The 18,360-nt window shown below is 44.5% G+C and overlaps 1 protein-coding gene across 4 annotated transcripts in view; it reads left to right on the top strand.

Moving 5' to 3' along the window:
* LOC112576703 (zinc finger homeobox protein 4-like) overlaps positions 1-18,360 on the top strand; it is a 145,345-nt gene that overhangs the window by 103,462 nt on the left and 23,523 nt on the right. For all 4 annotated transcript variants that reach the window (XM_025259354.1, XM_025259353.1, XM_025259355.1 and 1 more), the window contains one exon: positions 15,396-15,611. In XM_025259354.1, coding sequence (XP_025115139.1) covers positions 15,396-15,611 — 216 coding nt within the window. The remainder of the gene's footprint in view (positions 1-15,395; positions 15,612-18,360) is intronic.

The raw sequence follows: 18,360 nt of genomic DNA, 5'->3' as shown, positions 1-18,360 counted from the left end.
TTCTCATTTTTTATCTATTCATATTCTAATCCGCGGGTGCTTAGTAGATAGCACATTTATGAGTTGATCACCACTGGCTGGCTGGGCGCCTGTGTGACTCAGAGCTTTTTGACTGGGTCTCTCCTTTTTTCCTCTCTTCTTCCCCCCCACCTCCTTTTCGAGGACAGAGACAATCCTCTCCATTATGAATTGGGGGTGTCAAATTGTATTACTTTTCAAGTCTGACCCTGTCAATAAATAGGGATGTTTTGACAAGACTTTTAAGAAACAACAGCTTGATAAGCGTAATTGAAATTGCACAGCTCGGCGAGTAACCCTCACAGCATGGCTGCACAATAGCCCATTTGCGAACGGGCGACAGCACACTATTGGTCTTTGAGGTGTGTCTCATTCGGTTCGCTACTGTAAGGAAAAATTAAAATAAGAAAGTCGTATGAATGTGGTAATGAGGAATGCACGAGACGGCGGCAGGTAATGAGGACGGCCTGTCTTCATCGGCGCTGGTGACTGGTAAGCAGCCGTTTTTTTCTTGCTCTCTCGCTCATCTCGTTTTCCTCTCTCCTCGGTTGCCGATAAGTCCTCCCCACCCCTTCCCCAACCTATCGAACCCCCCCTCGCGTCCCCGCGCAGACGATAACCACCAAGCCTGACCCCTCGGCCGCGGGTTTGGAGAGCTTGACCACAGCTGTGGTGGCGGTGTGCCACCGACGCGGCCTGGGTCGAGGCAGAGTGGCGACAGAGTGAAGCGTGTGGCCCTGCGCCATCATGCTTTTGGGTGCTACTTGCATGTCAGTGGTGTGTGTTCTCCTCGGCGCGCCGCCATACTTGTGTGCGGTGTCGTCTGATCGTTACGATAATCGAAAGGGCAGCCGACCGACATGATACGGCTACAAGAAAGGCAGCATTTAAACAATTTGTGTGTGTTTGTGTGTGAAAACCAGTCGTGTTTCCTCACTTTGTGATGTGCCTACCCTCCACCTGTTGTTTACGCTGCCCAGCGTTATGTCTGGCAGTGATCGTAGTACCAGTAAGCAACAGGTCGACTCCCACACCCAGTCCCGTTCTATCCATCAGCATGCAAAGAAAATCCGCTCGAGTGCAATGGAATTTTGTTTTTAAATCGAAAAGTGGATTAATTAAAAAATGGCACCGTACCTCGTACTGTTAATTCTTGCTTGTTGCAGGTGCGTTGAAAACTAAATGCTTTAAACAGATTTTTTTTAACGTTAGTAACGATGGCGGACATCTTTTTTTTTTTTCACCCTGAATTCGTCTGCCCAGACTTTTATCATGTCGCCGCATTCGCACGGCCTGGGTAAGCGCCCCAGATCAATGGCGGCTGTAGCGTTACCGCCTGGCCCACACAGCGACTTGGCTTTGACAAGGGAGGGCTGTCAGCCGTTGCTCTTTTTTTCTCTCTTTCTCTCCTTCTCCCTCCGCCTGGCCAACACAGAAAACGTGTGTCGCCATATTGACAAACCGATAACTTGATCGTAATGCGAGATGGTACGGCTTTTTTTTTTTCTTCACTCAGCCCTTTCTGTAGTCACTGTACTACGCGTCTTAACGCTGTGCAAAATTTAGTGGATCGATTGTACATTTTTTTTTTTTTTTTTTTTGGTCTTCCAACATAATTCGGCACATTGCAAGTTCGTGCGGGACTTACGTAGACAGCATGGAACCGTTTAAACCGCTTGATGATAGCGGTTGTTGCGCACGTTATCCCTGTTATTTCCCCACGCCTGGTGCATGCAGAACTGTGGTACATCTTACATCATCTCTCCCACCTAACCCCTTCCCCCATTGCACATTTTGAACTATAAAATAATGATATGTGTAGCACCATACAACCTAGCATGGCTGTTTACTTGTGGATGGCTCAGATTAAGGACATCAGCGAATAGTAAAAAGTTAGGATTAAGGTAGAATAGGAAGACTTGTGTCTTTTGGTTTGGGGAAAGTTAAACTGACGGGTCAGAAACTAGATAAGTCCATTTAAAAAATAAACTACATTCAGGCAAGTCTTATCAGTGTTTTCAGCTCATAGCATTTAGAATGCAAATTACAGGGACAGTAAGACAGAAATCATTTCATAGATAAATGCAGAACAGGTTGCTTGCTGTTAAAAGAGGAAAACTGGGCTAGGGGAGAGCTGGGGGTGCAGAAGATGTATAAAGGTCACGTCTAAAAAAGTCGCCGACGTCTTATGTACCAAGCGGTGATGCATCTTGGTTGAAGAGGTTATTTCCGTTTTGATTGCAGGATGATTTAAAATATGGCATAGTTATCTCATGTACACTCCCCAAAATATTTTGAGATCTAAACTTGGCTGCTATTTTGCTGTGGGGTCTGTCTAAACCCACTAGACAGACTGTAGCTAAATATTATCAGCCAGGTGGAGTCTTGACATTGGACACAGCAGTTTTGGTGAATTAGATGAAAATAAGAACATCAAGATATTAAATTATACACAAATAAATATGGTGAAAGATTAGTAATCAATTGATATTTGCCTATACATTCAAATTCAATTGGAGTTTAACATTGTAGAAGTGGAATAGGACTAATTTACAACAAAAATTGACCTGTTAGGTCTTTTGAGATGAATTGTAGAACACTTGCCAGTTTTCTTTCCTTTTCGAGTTACAAGAGTCAAAAGAAAATCAGTGAAATGTGAAAATTATGTACCAAAATATCTTCCTTACAACTTTAGTCAAATTTCTGTTACATGTAGTAAATGTGCTGTTTGAGGTCAGCAGATGACTTACTGGAAAGTGCATGGATTTTTGCTTAAGCTTTATAATCTCATCCTAAGTGATATGTGTATGATTCTGATATCTGATGAGATTATTTTAAATTTACGTGCACTTTAAACCCTTTAAGTTGCAGAGGAACATATATGCTCAGGCTTCTGATGTTCATCATGAATACACTAGAAGGCAGAAGTACTTGACACAGCATAATAAAGTTTAGAAGCATGTAAGGCAGATTTTAGAGTAACTTGCACATGATGTGTTATGTCGGCTTTTAACTGTTGGCGTCCTGTAATCTCTACAAAGCACAAAGAAAACATCTAGTTTGAACTGTATAAAAATGCATGATATTGCAGGGTTAATGAGAACTATGTGCATTTTTATGGAAGGAAAGGAAAAGATCGACAGTGATACACACCAGTGAATTAAAGCTTTTTAAAAAATATATAAAACAGTGCATGTATAATTTGCAACTGTTAGGTCACAACTCTCGTTTGCCTGTTGCAAGTCAAGCTGTTTTTAATTGCAAGCAAAACTGAAAGTGGGTGAGCTAGCATATGGATTATGTTTGCAAGATGTTGTCGCCCACCCTGTGGCTTCTACCCTCAGACCCTGTTAATTTGCTCAGTCTTTATTAACCCTCTCGTAGCTGTTCGCTCTTTCAGCCCTCATCCCCCAGCACACACACACCCCACCTTTCCTGGCCGTGAAGCACACGTGATGACGGGTGGCCCACCCCCGCTGACGACACAACGTGTTGCGGGTGCTTTCTAACCTCTATTCCCCTCCCCCCTCTCAATCACGAATTCCATCACATGTTCTTGGAAAACAAACCCCGAGAAATAAAAACTTTTGCAAGAGACTCGGTGATACCGCTTTCAGCGTCCTAAAAACCACGAGTTGTCTGGGTGTGTGTCCTTTGCACCACCACCACCGCATTGCTTTGTGCCCCTCCATAATTTTTTTCTCACTTTTAGCCCTGTCCCCTTCCTGTTTTTGCTTGGCTACCATTGCTTATGGTGGATGTAAAGAAAACATTAGCCAAACCGCGCAGAATGTGCGATGCGTCTGTGGCTCTAGTTTTCAAAAATGAGTGTAATGACTACAGCGAAGAAGAGAAAAGGGGTTAGAGAGAGCAAAATGTGTTAGGCGTTTGGGGGAAGGGTGGGGCGGGGTGCGGTTGGCTCTGGCCTCGGAGAAAGGAGAGCACAAAAGATGTTTTGTGAATGTTTGACAGCACAGTGGCATAAAATCAGGATAATGACGCACTCACAAATGATGGGTCTAGGTGTGCAGGCAGTCATGCGTGTAAGTTAATTTGCCTCGCCAGACCAGCTCGTCTGACATACTTTTTGTGCACAGGTCTGATGCTGGATTTTCTTTCAGCAAGACAGATTAGTTCGTACAGTTCACGGGTTTGAAATAGAACGAGTGAAAAAAAGAAAGAGAAAAGAAAGAGCAAATGAATAAACATAAAAAGGCACAGGTGTAATTATAACTGATTGGTGGGCCCACGGGATAAATTAAGTCGTAGATCTTAGTGAAGGATGCGGTATCTACAAGTATGCATCTTCAGCCAGGGTGAATTGAGAGGAATTGTTCCGAGGTGTCGGGTATGTCATTTACTGACAAAACATCTCGAGCCTTCGCTTATTGCAACAAGTGCTACAACAGCGCAACCATGGCTAACGGTCGATTTTCCATGACCCCATGAGTCGCAGGTCACGCCGTAGGTAGCGACCAAATGCATTAGATATGCTGGATGGGGTGGGATGCTTCTCCGGCGTGTTTGCTTGCGTGACCGCTTTTATGTGATACAGAAAGAGAACAGAAATGTGAATATTTTATTCTAAGGACTGTACACAGAGACAGGCAGACAAGACTGTTCAGTTTCCAGAGAATGCTGTAATGGTTGTTGTACAAAACTGTGTACATGGCACTTTCGTTAGTGTGTATGCAGTGAACTGTTACTTTTAGTGTACAGTACATCTGGTATACAAGCAATGCATAGTCATTTTTAGCTTTGTATATGTCATGTACACTTTTCTTTTTGTTTACATACATGCAGCGCGTTTTATCATTTATCTTAAGTGTATATGCCGTGTACTGCCTCTTTTATTCTGTGTCCATTGTCATTTTGTTTGTAGTACACTTGTATTGGGTTAGGTGTACATTTTGTCAGTGTGTACAGTGTTTATGGCATGTACATGAATGTACACTGCCACTTGTCTGATGTACACACGGTGTACTTAGCACTTTTGTCTCGGGTGTGTCAGTTTTGTCTAGTGCTTAGTTATTTTTTCGAAGTTACATGACCACTTTTCTGGTGTACATTTTTTTTTATAGTACATGCTGTGAATATCGCCATTTCTGTCAACAGATGAGCAGTCATCTAACAGGAACATGCATGCCACTCACTTTTTGATTTGAAACCATGACACCAGTGATCACAAACGCAGTCATGAATTATTAATATCGGCTCACCCCTCCACTTTTGTTCCTCGGTGACAAAAAGCGTCTTCTAAATTTAACTGCCATGTGTATGCGAGCTGTTGCTCACTTCTGATCTATAGTTGAAAGAATAAATAGAAATGCAATGACTTATGCAAGTTTGATCGTCTGCGAACTCAAAGACGATTGTACCCATGTAATATCTTTGAAAGCAGGTCAACGCCTGTGTATAATCATATCTGGCAGTTGGACTTTTTTCCCCTGTACTGCTTACAGCACAGTAAAACAATTATGCCATAAATCGTCCACCTGTAGTGCCCCTTAAACCTGTACGCGCGTGTATATGCGTACGTGTGCGTGCGTGCGTGCGACTTACTGAGCGAGCGAGTGAAACGCTTTTCTTTTGTTCCGGAATGACCCCACTCTTCCTTCAGCTCAGAACGCAGCACAGGTAATTTTATGCTTTGGCTTTGATGCCAGCACGCAAACTGGTCTCGTCGACAAAAGGTGTTACAAAACCTGTCGGAATACCAATCACCTGTCTCGCTTGTAATGAGGAGCGGACGGCAAAGTTTCGTGGCAATCAATCCTGGCCCTGACAATGGGCCCCTTTTGATGTATTGAAATTTTTGCCGGGGCGGACCCTTGGTGGCGGATACAAATCCCCTCCCCCTCCCCACCTTTTGCTTTCAGCTTCTGGCGTTCCCGGGGCCCCAGGGGTCCCCCTTCCACACCCATCCTGCTTCTCCTCCTCGTGTGCGCCTCCCAAGTTGCAAGGTGACGTTTCCTACGCAGGTGGAAGATGTTGCTTGTGTGACAGGATGTGGCACAAGTCGCCAGCATACGCACGCACGCATGCGCAGCGAGGGAAGGTCGGTAGCGCACGTGACTGGAGGGGGAGGTAATGAGGCGTGCAGGTCCAACCGTTATGATTTCAGCGTGTTGGGAGCCTCGATCGTGCAGATTAAGGTCAAGTAAGTAAGACGGGGGAGAGGAGGGGTTGAAGGTGCTCCAGACTACTACTCATCTTCCACACCCATCGCCACCGTCAACCACTTTGGCTGGTTGCCTTTGCTGGCTGGGTGGGTGGGAGTCACAATCATGAATCGGGAAGTGCGACACCCGAGTTTCAGGGTACTGTCAGGCTTTGTTCCATGTTTTCGAGCGGTCACTGCATCACTTTATTGAGAAAATTAGTTAGGAACCTCATTATGACACGTACAGACCTTATTTATAGATCGGAGGTGAAACGCGACATAAGTATTTGAATGACATACATTGCATCTGTTTGTAGCTAACGTCCACTAGAGAGCAGAGGTTCCTATTTATTATTTTTCTGCCAATCAGACAAGCCGGGTGTTGGGGGAGTGGGAGGATTCTCGTTAACTGTTCTTTTTCGTTGTCGCCTAGCTCTGCGTGCGGAAGTCCTGTTAGTTTCCTCGATTAAGCAGTCTGTGATGCTGGCAGTTGGAAATCGTTTTAAAACAGGCTTAGTATCTGAAGTAAAGCGTCCTCGGTCTGAATTTTCATGAAACACATCATCCCGCTACGTCCTCCTCCTTTATAGCTTGAAGCCATCAAAAGGGCGTGGAATGGTCTCTCCGCCCATGTTAAAGGACGGTTTAACAGTTCCTCGTCATAAAGCCAGACGCCGCCTCCACAGACAAACGCGCGCTCTCTGTTCGTGCGTGTGTTCGTGTGTGTGCATCCTCGCGTTCCTGGGCGTGTTCGCGAAGTTCCACACGGTTTGATGGGATAGACTGGGACTGACAGTTCATGCACCTGCGTGGTTTCGAAGCTTTACATAACTGGTTCCATGACTACCGCGATACAGGTGCAATGAAGCGATAATTCGCATCACATGACTCGAATTTAGAACAGTACAAAACAACCAGCAGACAGGGGTCAGAAATCGTATCGATCAGTTTTGGGGGTAGGTTTAGGAGGGAAGAGAAGTATTTATATTGTTCATGTTGAGGCGCCATTATTGGGATCGTTATCCAGCCTTTCTCACTTCTCCTTTAGACGAGACAGTGGCCACCGATGGGAAAAGTCTTCTGTGGTCGATACCGATTAGGAAAATTATCATCAAGCGATCATAGCCGGCCTCTGTAAGTATTCCTAGGATTCTGCCAGCCTCAGTTAGACCGATTCCTTCATTACCGTTGTGGACTTGCTTTACCGAAGTCGTCTTGTCATTTCTGCTCACCCTTCTTATTCAGTCCGCCATGCTCGTTACTTGTGGGTGGATAGAATATATATTTTTGAATACTTGCGTCTGGGAGGATGACCTGTTCACAGCAATTTATTTAAAATGCTTGCAGACATGGAAGTGACAGTACGGCCTGCAATTTCCACCCAACGGTCAGCTGCAACCCGCGGTTCGGACGATCGGGGCGCTGGGAGTGCGGAGGAGAAATCAAGGATTTTTTTGTCATCCTCTCGGCTCCTTTTTTGGCCGCCATCTTTTGGTTGTAGTAAGCATCTGCCTGTGTCAGCATAAATTATTGACCCGGGGGACACCGCAGCAGACGGCATTATGCAAGATGGTGGCAGGGGCTGAGCGGGGCCTCATTAAATATACTTATTATTGGCTCCGTGGGCAGGAAACCCGCCGTGTGCGGCGTTGCGCCGGGTCGCCCTTTTCAGGCGCGAGTCGCTTGCATCACACTCGGTCGTGCGTCTCGCGTGCATGCGTGCGTGCGTGACTGTCGGAGGCATGCGTTCATGCTTGCGTTTGTGTGTGTGTGCTTGCGGTAATGAGTTCTAATGACCCTGAATGGAAACGAACGCTTCTCGACTTTTCCTTACTGTACGTACGTCACCGTTCTTTTTTGCAACAGCATCGATTGAAGGCCAGTGACGCGCGCGCTGGTGACGTGCGAAAGCGTGGAATGGCGTTGATTGTTACGCGCGCGCACATGGTGGTGGAGCTTACCCTAGACCGGATTGTCTAATTAACGTAGGTGGGCAAGATAGTAATTAACGCATTCAGGTCTTGTGTTTTTTGGGGAGTGGTTGGGGAGTAGGTAAGTGGATAAGAGAAATAAACTCGACGACACGCTCGTACAGATGGTTTGCTGAATAGAGACAACCCAATGAAGAGCGGGGTTACCAAACTATTGTGCGGGGGTTGGGAGATGGGGTACGGGTGGGATCAAAGACGTATCGGTGCAAATCGTACAGATAAGTATTAGCAAGACATACGACACTTTAATTAAAACTCTACTTCTTCCCACCCCTACCTTCCCTTTCCCCCCCTCTCCCCGCCCAACTTCCCAAACTCGTGCACTTTTGTCACGTGTGTCTTTTCTTCAACACAGGGGAGACAAGAAAGGCAAGTGCTGAAGGAGTAGAAAGAACAGCAGAAGGGAGGGTTGGTGGAGGTTGTAGTGGTGGGAGGGGTGGTTAGGGAAAAGTGTTGGCCCTGAATGTTCTCATTTGTGATATTGGGCAGGCTTAAAACCCCATCTAATGAGAGATTGCAGAGACGCGCTGGCTGTTGCAGCACTAATGAATCAATGCAGTTTTATAGATCAGTTTAGAGGCAGGCGCATGGGCCACTGCGTTTCTCTCCCTTCCTTGGTCCGGGACCCTATAATTCCTGTAATTAAAGTTGGGGAAAACACTGAGCCCCATCTTGCCGCTCTCTGGGCTGTATTATTTTTCCCATCAAGTGGACTAGCACATCAAATTAATCTGCGAAGCATTTTTCCCTCAATCAATACCTGGACCGCTAATTATGGCCCTGGCACCCGGTTACCAAGGAAATGAATTTTGCGTCTGTGAAATGAAAATTTCTGCACACAGGGATGGAGTTGCAGGACAGGGCTAATCACGGGACTGGGACCGGTCGGATGGCAGCTCTGCCATTTTGTCCAGCCTCGTGCGGGTGATTTGTTGTATTGTGTAGAAAACGGTTTTTTTTTTTTTGAACGACAATGTTTGGAGGGTGGGGTGGGAGGCGGAAGAGAGGGGAGGTAAGTGGCTGCTGAAGTCATTATAGCGTTCACCAGCCCATTCTCCATCACAGTCACACACACACAAACGAAGCTATTGTCCCCCGGTTTCTAGTTGTTTTCGTCGCTTTTTGTTTTATCTATTATTTTTTTACAAAAACTTTTTTCTTTAAATTATTGCCAGTATCGTCACCCACACCGTCTTTCCTGGGCACGAGGCTTCTTGCACGCGCCCAGACTGGCTGCCAATTTTGGTCGCATTAACTTGCGAAAATGCAAACAAGTAATGATCCTTGCTTGGAGCGCTGACCCATTTAGCCCCACGAGCACATGATATTCCAATCATATTTGAAGGCAATTGATTGAGCAAGACTTCCCCGTCCTTTCTTTCTATCGATTTGCCTGTGTTCCTGCCAAATGGAGTCTGCGAGCTGGGAGGGTGTGGAGGACTAGGGGAGGGGGGCAAAGAGATAGGGAACTGCTGAGGGTGTGAGAGAAGAAAAGGACTACCCAGCAGTCAAGGTCAGATAAAATCCGAGGGACGTGAGGAGGGAAAGGAAAGGTTCGGCCGAAACCTCCCTCCCACATTAAAGGACTCTTCCCATGATTTTGTTTCTCCTTCTTTGTGGATGAGGGGGTGGGGTTAAAAAAAATCTTCTGCCTGTTTAGCCTCGTCGCCTGGTCTCGGATCAAGAGGGCCATGCTTCTCCAGCTCTAACCTCTGCAGATGAAAGGCGGTTGGTGAGGGAGGAAATATGACGGTTGATGACTGACAAACGGAGAGCAAGAATGGCGCAAAGTTTATCGCAGACGGGTCAAAACCTTCCGCGACCTGGGGCTGGCCCCACGTCTGCCGCGCGTGTGCGCTCGTGTGGCTGTGTGTTGGAGGGAGGGAGGGCTGCACCTAGTTTGCCGCATGCTGTCCGTTGCTGGCTCGTCAGCGGATCCTGGCGTCTTGATCTGCTTCCACGGCACAAAGATAGTCGACCGCCGGAGGGAAGGGAAAGGAGGAGGGGCTGAGGGAAAATAATAGAGGAGTGAGTTGAGTGCATGCAAGTGTGTCGCTGGAAAACAATTTGCAGGACAGCGTTTCGGTCCAGTCATCCGGCATCGATGCTGAGATTTAATGCAAGTGTTGTCGTGAAGTCGATTTTTTTTTTAACGAGTTGAAAAGAAATTCCTTTTAAATGTCTTGCAGGCGATTGAGAAGGCTTCACAAAAAGTAGTGCAAAAACGTCTTACTCATTAGAGCTGTAAGCACAAGAGAGACCGGCATTTTTCAGTTAACAGGCTGGGGACAGTTTTCATATGGACACCTGGAAAGTTTCAGGGAGGGGGTGCGAAACACCCCACCGACAACTAAGATTAAACCACTGCGCAGCAACCCTGTAGAGCTACTTTATGAAGAGAGCAGGTAGAGATGAACCCGGTAGTGCTGTGGTTCAAACACTCGCTTGTCACATCTGCAGTCCTTTGTGTTTGGGTCTGCCTTCGGGGCATTGTATGTTTTATTTTTCCCGGTAAACTAACTAGCCCGAGACAAGATCTGAATCCAGCACGACCGATCTCCACACTATTAGTAGCCAGTGCGTAATAAATAGCTAGTCTTATTATTTATTTAACTGTAGCATAGACATCGACTTCAAAACGAGGTTGTGAGTGGCGGGAGACAATGGCCTATGGCAGTGGTTCTCAAAGTTTTTCGGACCGCGGACCACTTTACTTAAGAAAAAGCTATGGCGGACCACCAAGGCCTAAGTAAAAACTATGGCGGACCACCAAGGCATAAAAATCAGTCTGCACTATGAATTTCAAATTTAAATTGCCACATTTATTTCATTTTAATTCAAAACTAAATGTCCTTTTGTAAAAGTAGTATAGTAATAAGTTGACATAAAACTACCTACCTCGTTCTTTGTAATTAAAATGTTAATGCGAAGAATTCATCACTTTAAACATCACTTTGCTGACAAATGACGACTGTCAGCCGCGGACTACCTGACTTATGCCCGCTGACCACTAGTGGTCCACGGACCACACTTTGAGAACCACTGGCCTATGGTACGGGTGGTTTTAGATTGTGACTAAAGTAGTGTATGTGACCTGTATATAGTGGACACTAGTTGCACGCAACCTGCGAAAACTTTTTTCATTTTTGTCGTTGATTTTGTAAAATTGTCCTGCATAAAGGTAGACTAGACCCATTGGGGCTGTGGTTATGGACACTACTTCATGTTTCTTTACCCCAGGGCATCTGTGTCACTGCTTTTTAACTACATCACCAGGGGTAAAACATTTTTCCCGAAAATGGACAATTATATATTGTTGCTGCGACTACCGCCGCTACCTCTACTATTACCACTCATACTACTATACAAAGACTACTACAACTGCAAGTCAAAAGACAGCCAAACACGATTAGAAGGGTAGAAACGGATATTTTGGTAATGGTACTGAGTTGTAGTGACTGCAGCTATGCTGATGACATTGATCATCTTCTCAACATGAGAACACGATGAATTCTTTGCTTCGATACCATTATTATTATTATTTATGTGTTTATTTTTTTTTTACTTTGTAAAGCGCTTTGATAGCCTTTGATGGTGGGGTAAAAAATATATATAAATTTACTTTATTAGTAGTAAAATAACATATGCGAGGTTTGGACATCGCCTTATAATCAAGACGCTTGTCCTTAACGTTTTCATGTTGCCCCAGGGGCAACGACTTCATCTCTCTTGACAACCACGGCTCTGAGGCTTGACCACAGCGGCGACCGTAGAGAGAGACTCGTCAGTCTAGACTTTTAATCGTCGGTAAACTGAGCAGTGTTCACACAGACACAAGTTCACTGATGACGAGACTTTGCCGTGACCCTCGCCTGTTGTCTTCGCTTCATTCTTCCAGCCACCTACAACACTCGCTCCTTAATTCCTGCCCCCAATCACCACCTTCAGCCCCTTATTTCCCCTTCCCTCACCCTCAGCCCCACTTTTCTTTTTCTGGCCTCTCAGAACTGGAAACAACCCTCAAGCTACTAAGACCACCCTCTTCCACCCCTCAAACGTAAAGAAGACAAGGAGGAGGGGGAAGGGAGGTGGGCTAGGAAGACAAAGAGAGATGTAGGTAAGCGCGTGTGGTGGTGGTACAGCGGTTAGGGGATGGGGGGTTTGTATAGGTTACGTCTTGACGTCACAGCCGAGCGGAAGGGGGGAAAGTTGGCTTGAAGGTGATGAAAGGTGAGACGTCCTAATTAGCACTGCGCCACAATCAAGTAGCGCGTTCGTCTTGCCTGGACTTGCCCGCTGCGGCCGTTAATAATGAACTGGATTGTTTCATGGACGGTGATGCGGAGGGTGGGGAGTGGGGTGCAATGGCTACGCGAATACGTGCTTGAATTCACTCGCGGAGCAACTTGATAACATAATGGTGCCTCACATACACACCCGCAGCTCCAGGAGACGAGCTACCGAAGACGTATAGACCCCGACGCCTGTACATAAAGAGCAACACGGCGGGTGATGAAGGCTAGAGAGACTGGGTGTGGTAGAAAGGTTTTTTTTATATTTTTTTACCCGCCTCTCTCTCTCTGATGAACAGACAAGACGAAGGGTGAGTTAGGAAGAAGAGGATGTGCGTCGACGTCTGTGACTAGAGCCCACGAAACGTAGTTCTCGCCCCTGAGGATGAAACCAGAATGCCAGTTGTCTGTCCAATGCCCTCGACCAAAAACAAAAAAAAAAATCCACACACACACACACAAATAAATAAATTGACCTGCCTACTTAGCCTCCCTTCCTATATGCCTCTTTTCTTAAATTCCTTCCTTCCGTGTGGCTTTGTGTGGACATCGCCATCCTTTGGCCTTGTCAGCTTTATTTTTCCCTCGTCCTCGCAGGCTGGACCCCCCTTCCCCAGATGGTTCCGATATCACCGCCATGATTTATATCACCCGACATAGCTCCATTTCGGGCTGGTACGTTTAAAATTACATGGGGATGTATCTATAAACAGGTGCTTGTGTCGTGCCTGGGCGTCAGCCGCCGTCTGGAAGACAGTTTGGCGTATTATTGAGATCATCAACGAGTTGGCCGCCGACGTTGCCTCCTTCGTGCCTAAGTCTGGTGGCCTGAAATACTAATTACTCCCAACCTCTACCCACCCATTCACACACCCGAGCGTGTGTGCACATACACACACACCTTGTCCTCTCAATTCTGAGAGTAAAGTTCAACCCCCAATATATCCTCTGTCCTAATAAGACAATTTTGTTATGAAAAGTTGTTTGGCTTATTTTGAAAACAGTGTGAATCCCGCTCTGTGGTGTGTGGGCGCGCGCGCGCTCACAAGCGGTTAGGAAAAAAAAAGTTGAACTTTTGGTGAGGGGACGCTGGCGGTATAGGAGAGAAAGGGGGTAGACCACAAAAGCGAGCTGGCGAGTAGATGACAGGATGTTGGCGATGCAGGTCTCAGATCCGTGTTTCCCTCTGTGATTAAAACTGCTGTTTGAGTGACACTTCATTTGCTGCTCCGGCATGCTGTAATAAGGGCCAACCTCCTGGGAAACGATAAGGGAGGTAATGCACTATGGGCAGCCAATTCAGGGGAAGCGATGGGTTTGGAGGGAAGGGAGGGTAGGGATTTTTTTGTAGGGGGGTGGGAGGGGTGAGAACGAGGTGTTTGTATGGGAGGGGGAGGGTAGTGTGGAAGCGAATTAAAGAGTGCAAGGTCTGACCTGTGCATGAATTTGTAATAGCACTATGACAGTGTTAGACGCTGTACAAGCACAAAGCCAAAAAGCATGGGCCAGCATGTGTCTGCACGAGGAGTATTCGTTTTCGCCATGATGGTGGCGCCATCTTGCTTTTTACGAGGCCGTTTTCAATAAAATTCCTTATTTTCTTCGGTCCAGTACCGGAATATTGAAAGTTACTCGCCTCTACACACACGCTCACCAACTTGCTGTCATGCCACCATCCATAAAATTACAACCTGTTGTTCAGGCGGGGATTGTGATCAGACGAGGGAGAAACGTATGCGGATTTTGACGGGCTGAAGCCGGAATTGTGATTAATGGCGCGGATATAGTTCCAAGGAGCGCCTTGTCTCATGTCTTGTCTGGTACGATGTCTGCAGCCACCTTTCAACAACAGTGAATGCAAAGAGTAAAGAAGATGGAAGGGTTATTGGGACAGTGGAGGGAGTTTTTTTTTTTTTTGTTGGGAGGGGAGGGGGCTAATGGGTTTTGTTGGTTTACTATTTATTTTTGCCACTTCTTTCATCTTGCGCATAGTTCAGCTGCCTGCTGGCAATTTGGTGTCAGAAGAATTTAAAGTCGAGAAGAAAGTGACCTGCTTGCCAGGTAACATCCAGGCATAAAAATGGAAGGATAGTAACAAGACAGTTTATCTCGTCAGACGCGTGTTTGATCTGAAACAGTCTCATTCTGTTCTTTGCCCGCCATTTCCTAGAGATAAACACAAAATTAATTCATTACTGGAGTGGAAAAGATGCATGGCTGGTGCTATTACGACCAGCGCAGGGACCTGTTTTTAATCCCCGACTTAATTGGGATTTCTTGTGATAGATGGTAGCAGAAATTGACGTGGATTGCTCAGTGGTGGGTTGCTGAAGAAGTGACAGAATATTTGTCATTCGCTTATCCATTCCTTTTTTCCCAAAACTTTGGAACATTTTTTAAGGGCTTGCCATTAAGATGAAAGAGAGGGATGTTGAACCTTCACATCACTTTCCTATTTCAAGTCTGGTGCTCTTGCGTGCAAAACCTTCCTTTTGCTCTTTTCTTTGCGGTTCCATATTTTTTTCTCCATCTTTTCATGCGTACATCTGTGTGAAACATTTTAAATATGTTAGATTATATAAATGAGTATTGTACAAGATTTCTTTTCTTCCCTGAAATTCTTAAACTGGAATGCAAAACATGCATTTAGTGCTTTTAAAATGCTGGTAATTTCTAGGCGCCCTTCAGTAACTAAAAATAAAACCAAAACAAATAATCATTACTTTGGTGCCAGGTCCTTTGCACTGGTTCCTTGCTGATGTCTTAATGACAATAAATTTTTAATAGAAATGTATTACAGACTTTTTACATTTATCAAAAAATAAATTTAAGTAAAATTTTGGTAAGCATGTGTTTCTGGAACTACTCAGTTCATGATTTCTGTGATACAAATCATATTCATGGATGCTGTTTTTTTTCTTGGCAAAACAGATGGAGAAGAGCGAGCTGGTGACGGCAGCTACAACCCAGACGAAATCCTGGATACTGAAAATAAAGTGGAATTTTCTGGAAGCAACACATCACCTTCAACTTCAGTCACAGCCTCCACCAGTCCCAGCAGCACCATCAACAACCCATCTACAGTTACAAGTATCTCGCTTGTTAAAACTTCTGAACCAAGTGCAGCAAGTTCATCACAGAGTGAAAGTAAGAACCCAACAGATTTTATGCTGCTTGAAAATGGCCCATCATATCACTGTCCACTATTGTGGAACACGATCAAAACAAATTCTAAGGAAAAGGAGGCAAATCACCCTTATTCCTTAAGATCCTCCCCCTCTTCTTTCACACTAGTAGTACACATAATTGAGACATAAACATGAATATTTTTGGTGGGCACTTGTGTCTGTGAGAGGGATGAACTTTCAGTATTATTTACATTTTGTGTGGATTTCATTGACTTGGTCATGATGTCATGCTTAAGGAATTCTCTTCACAGGCTGTTAAAAAAAAAACCCCGTAAATGTATACTTTGTGTGAAATTTCAGCTCAAATGACTGTTCTTAAATTCAATCTATGATTTATTTTACTTCTAATTAAAATATATCCAGCGTATGAAATGCTGTTGCATTGTCAGGCAGTAAAATATCCAAACATTGGTTTTAAGCTGATTACTGAATTTAGATATTTAAAAATAATCACTCTTGCTCTCCTCAAATAATGTTATGCAAGGGTTTTAATCATCAGACTATACCCTACTGAAGCATTTTACTTGAACCTCAGCTGGGTACAAATAACAAATGGCCTGCTTCTACTTTCTTGGCATATTTTTTCTTTCAACAAGAGGTACATTTAAAGTGATATGACGCTATAGAAGATTGATTCCACTTTCGATTACAGCAGTTCATTCCTTTGAATGATTGATCTTTCTCAAGCAAAAGAAACAAAATCAAAATTCCTATAAGCACAGTGAAGGAACCCTTGCAAACCTTGTCCACCATGGTGGAAGTGGTGTTTCAGAATGTCATGAATGTGTTAACATTCATTTTCACCTCAGATCTCAATGATGGTGTGGGCTGACTTGTTTATTCTTCTTTGTTAGGATTTCATGGTGGGAGTACATCAGCTGCTATTGAGATGACAGGGAGTAGGGGTCTTGTAGGTCACAGGAGTCTAGAAAAAGACCTCCCCCATTTTTGTTGATGGTACATTAAAGGTGATAGACTTAAGTTTGCAGCTGTGATGTTTCATGGCACTGAACTGTATCTCATGACAAACCGCAGACTTACATTTCGTGCGAGGTTGGTTGGGAAATACATCAGTCCATGTTCATCCTCCGCGATAAATGAGTCAGCACCTCGCATGATTTAGATAGACTTGAGAGAAATATGGCTTGTGTTCTTTGTTTTCTCAGCAAGAAAATCATCTTGCAGTCATACCTTGTGAGGGAGAAGGGGTATAGGGCTGCTCCTGAAATGGTTCAGAACAACTATGGCAAACAAACAGCTGTCTCAATTTTTTTTAATCTTTCTGACATTTATTTTTTGCCAGCCCTCATCTCTCCCTTGGTGGTAGGCAAACTATCATGCTCTGGGTCATGGGCGCCTAGCAGCGGCATTGCAATCTGATAGCTCCTCTATGTGAGACACAGAATTCCCCCTTCTCTTCTCTGGAGCTTGTCTCCAGCACCCTTCCCAGCTTCCCCCCCACTTCCCCACTGGAGAACTGTATGCCAGTCAGGAACTTTCTCCTGACCCTTGCTTTTCAACCTCAACCCCCCTCTCTTCCTCACCAGTGAGGAAAACATTTCCCCATCACCATTGGGTCTGTCATTTGGCAGGGCGGATGATGCTAGCAATGATGATTGCATTGTAAGATGCTCTGTAATGGGAGTTATGATGGTGGAGAGTACAAACAACATTTTACTTTAAATATGTTGTGCTTTATCTGTATGTCTGATATTCCTCAGCATTTCTAAGTTCAGAGTGTTCATGAAATACCTCCTTCCCATCAGGATGCCACATGAAAACACTTATGCAGTTCCTTTCAAAACAGGCTCAGCACTTTAAATAACTTAGTTCATCTCATTAAAAAAGTTGTTTAGAATATTTAGGTGTGATTATAAAGTGTATACATGCATGTGTGTCTTTTAATATGTGTGTGTGCACAATTACACCACATCTAGTACAAAAATGGCAACTACCCAAGGTTACAAATGTTCAGATCCATTAGAATACATCACTGATTTATAGTGTGACATATTTAAATACTCCTGAGCATATTTGAAATATTTTAAGTTTTTAGGGAATCGGCTTTGCTGGTATAAACTTTCTTGGGCTGAGCAGTATGTACTGTGTGGAATATGTTCACTTTTTATCCTATAATCAAGTATTGAGGAGAAGGTAATCATTTTAAGCTTGTTTGTAAAATTTTTGTGAGGCTATTTACATCAGTTCTAGATGAAACAAAGAGAAATCACAAATATTATTACTCCTGAACAACTAAAAAAATTTATCTGGTATTTTTAATCAGAATGTTTCATTCAATATTTAACTGGGAGTCCCCATTATCATCACCACCAGCGAAACCCATTATTGTTCCTAATAAGAATAATAACAAAGCGAATTTATATGGTGTGTTTCACCCCACCATCAAAGGCTAGTTCAAAGTGCTTTACAAAGAAAAGATGTGAACACACAGACATAATAATAATAATGGTCTCAAAGAGTTCATTGTGTTCTCGTGTTGAGAAGAAGGTGAATGCCATACACTATTTCATCCCGGCGCAAATTTCTTGAACCGTAACACTGTGTCTTGATTCCTTTTGTTTGTCTTTCACTATCTTCAGACTTATTTTCTATCTGCTTAAAAGACTTCAAATAGCACATCTTCTTCAGCCACCATCCACAGTAATTCCATCAAGATGAAGTCAACATTTGCAAATGTTGATGGTAAA

The sequence above is a fragment of the Pomacea canaliculata genome, linkage group LG12 (assembly GCF_003073045.1).
Source record: "Pomacea canaliculata isolate SZHN2017 linkage group LG12, ASM307304v1, whole genome shotgun sequence".
Lineage (NCBI taxonomy): Eukaryota > Metazoa > Mollusca > Gastropoda > Architaenioglossa > Ampullariidae > Pomacea > Pomacea canaliculata.
This window is presented reverse-complemented; position numbering and strand designations above follow the sequence as displayed.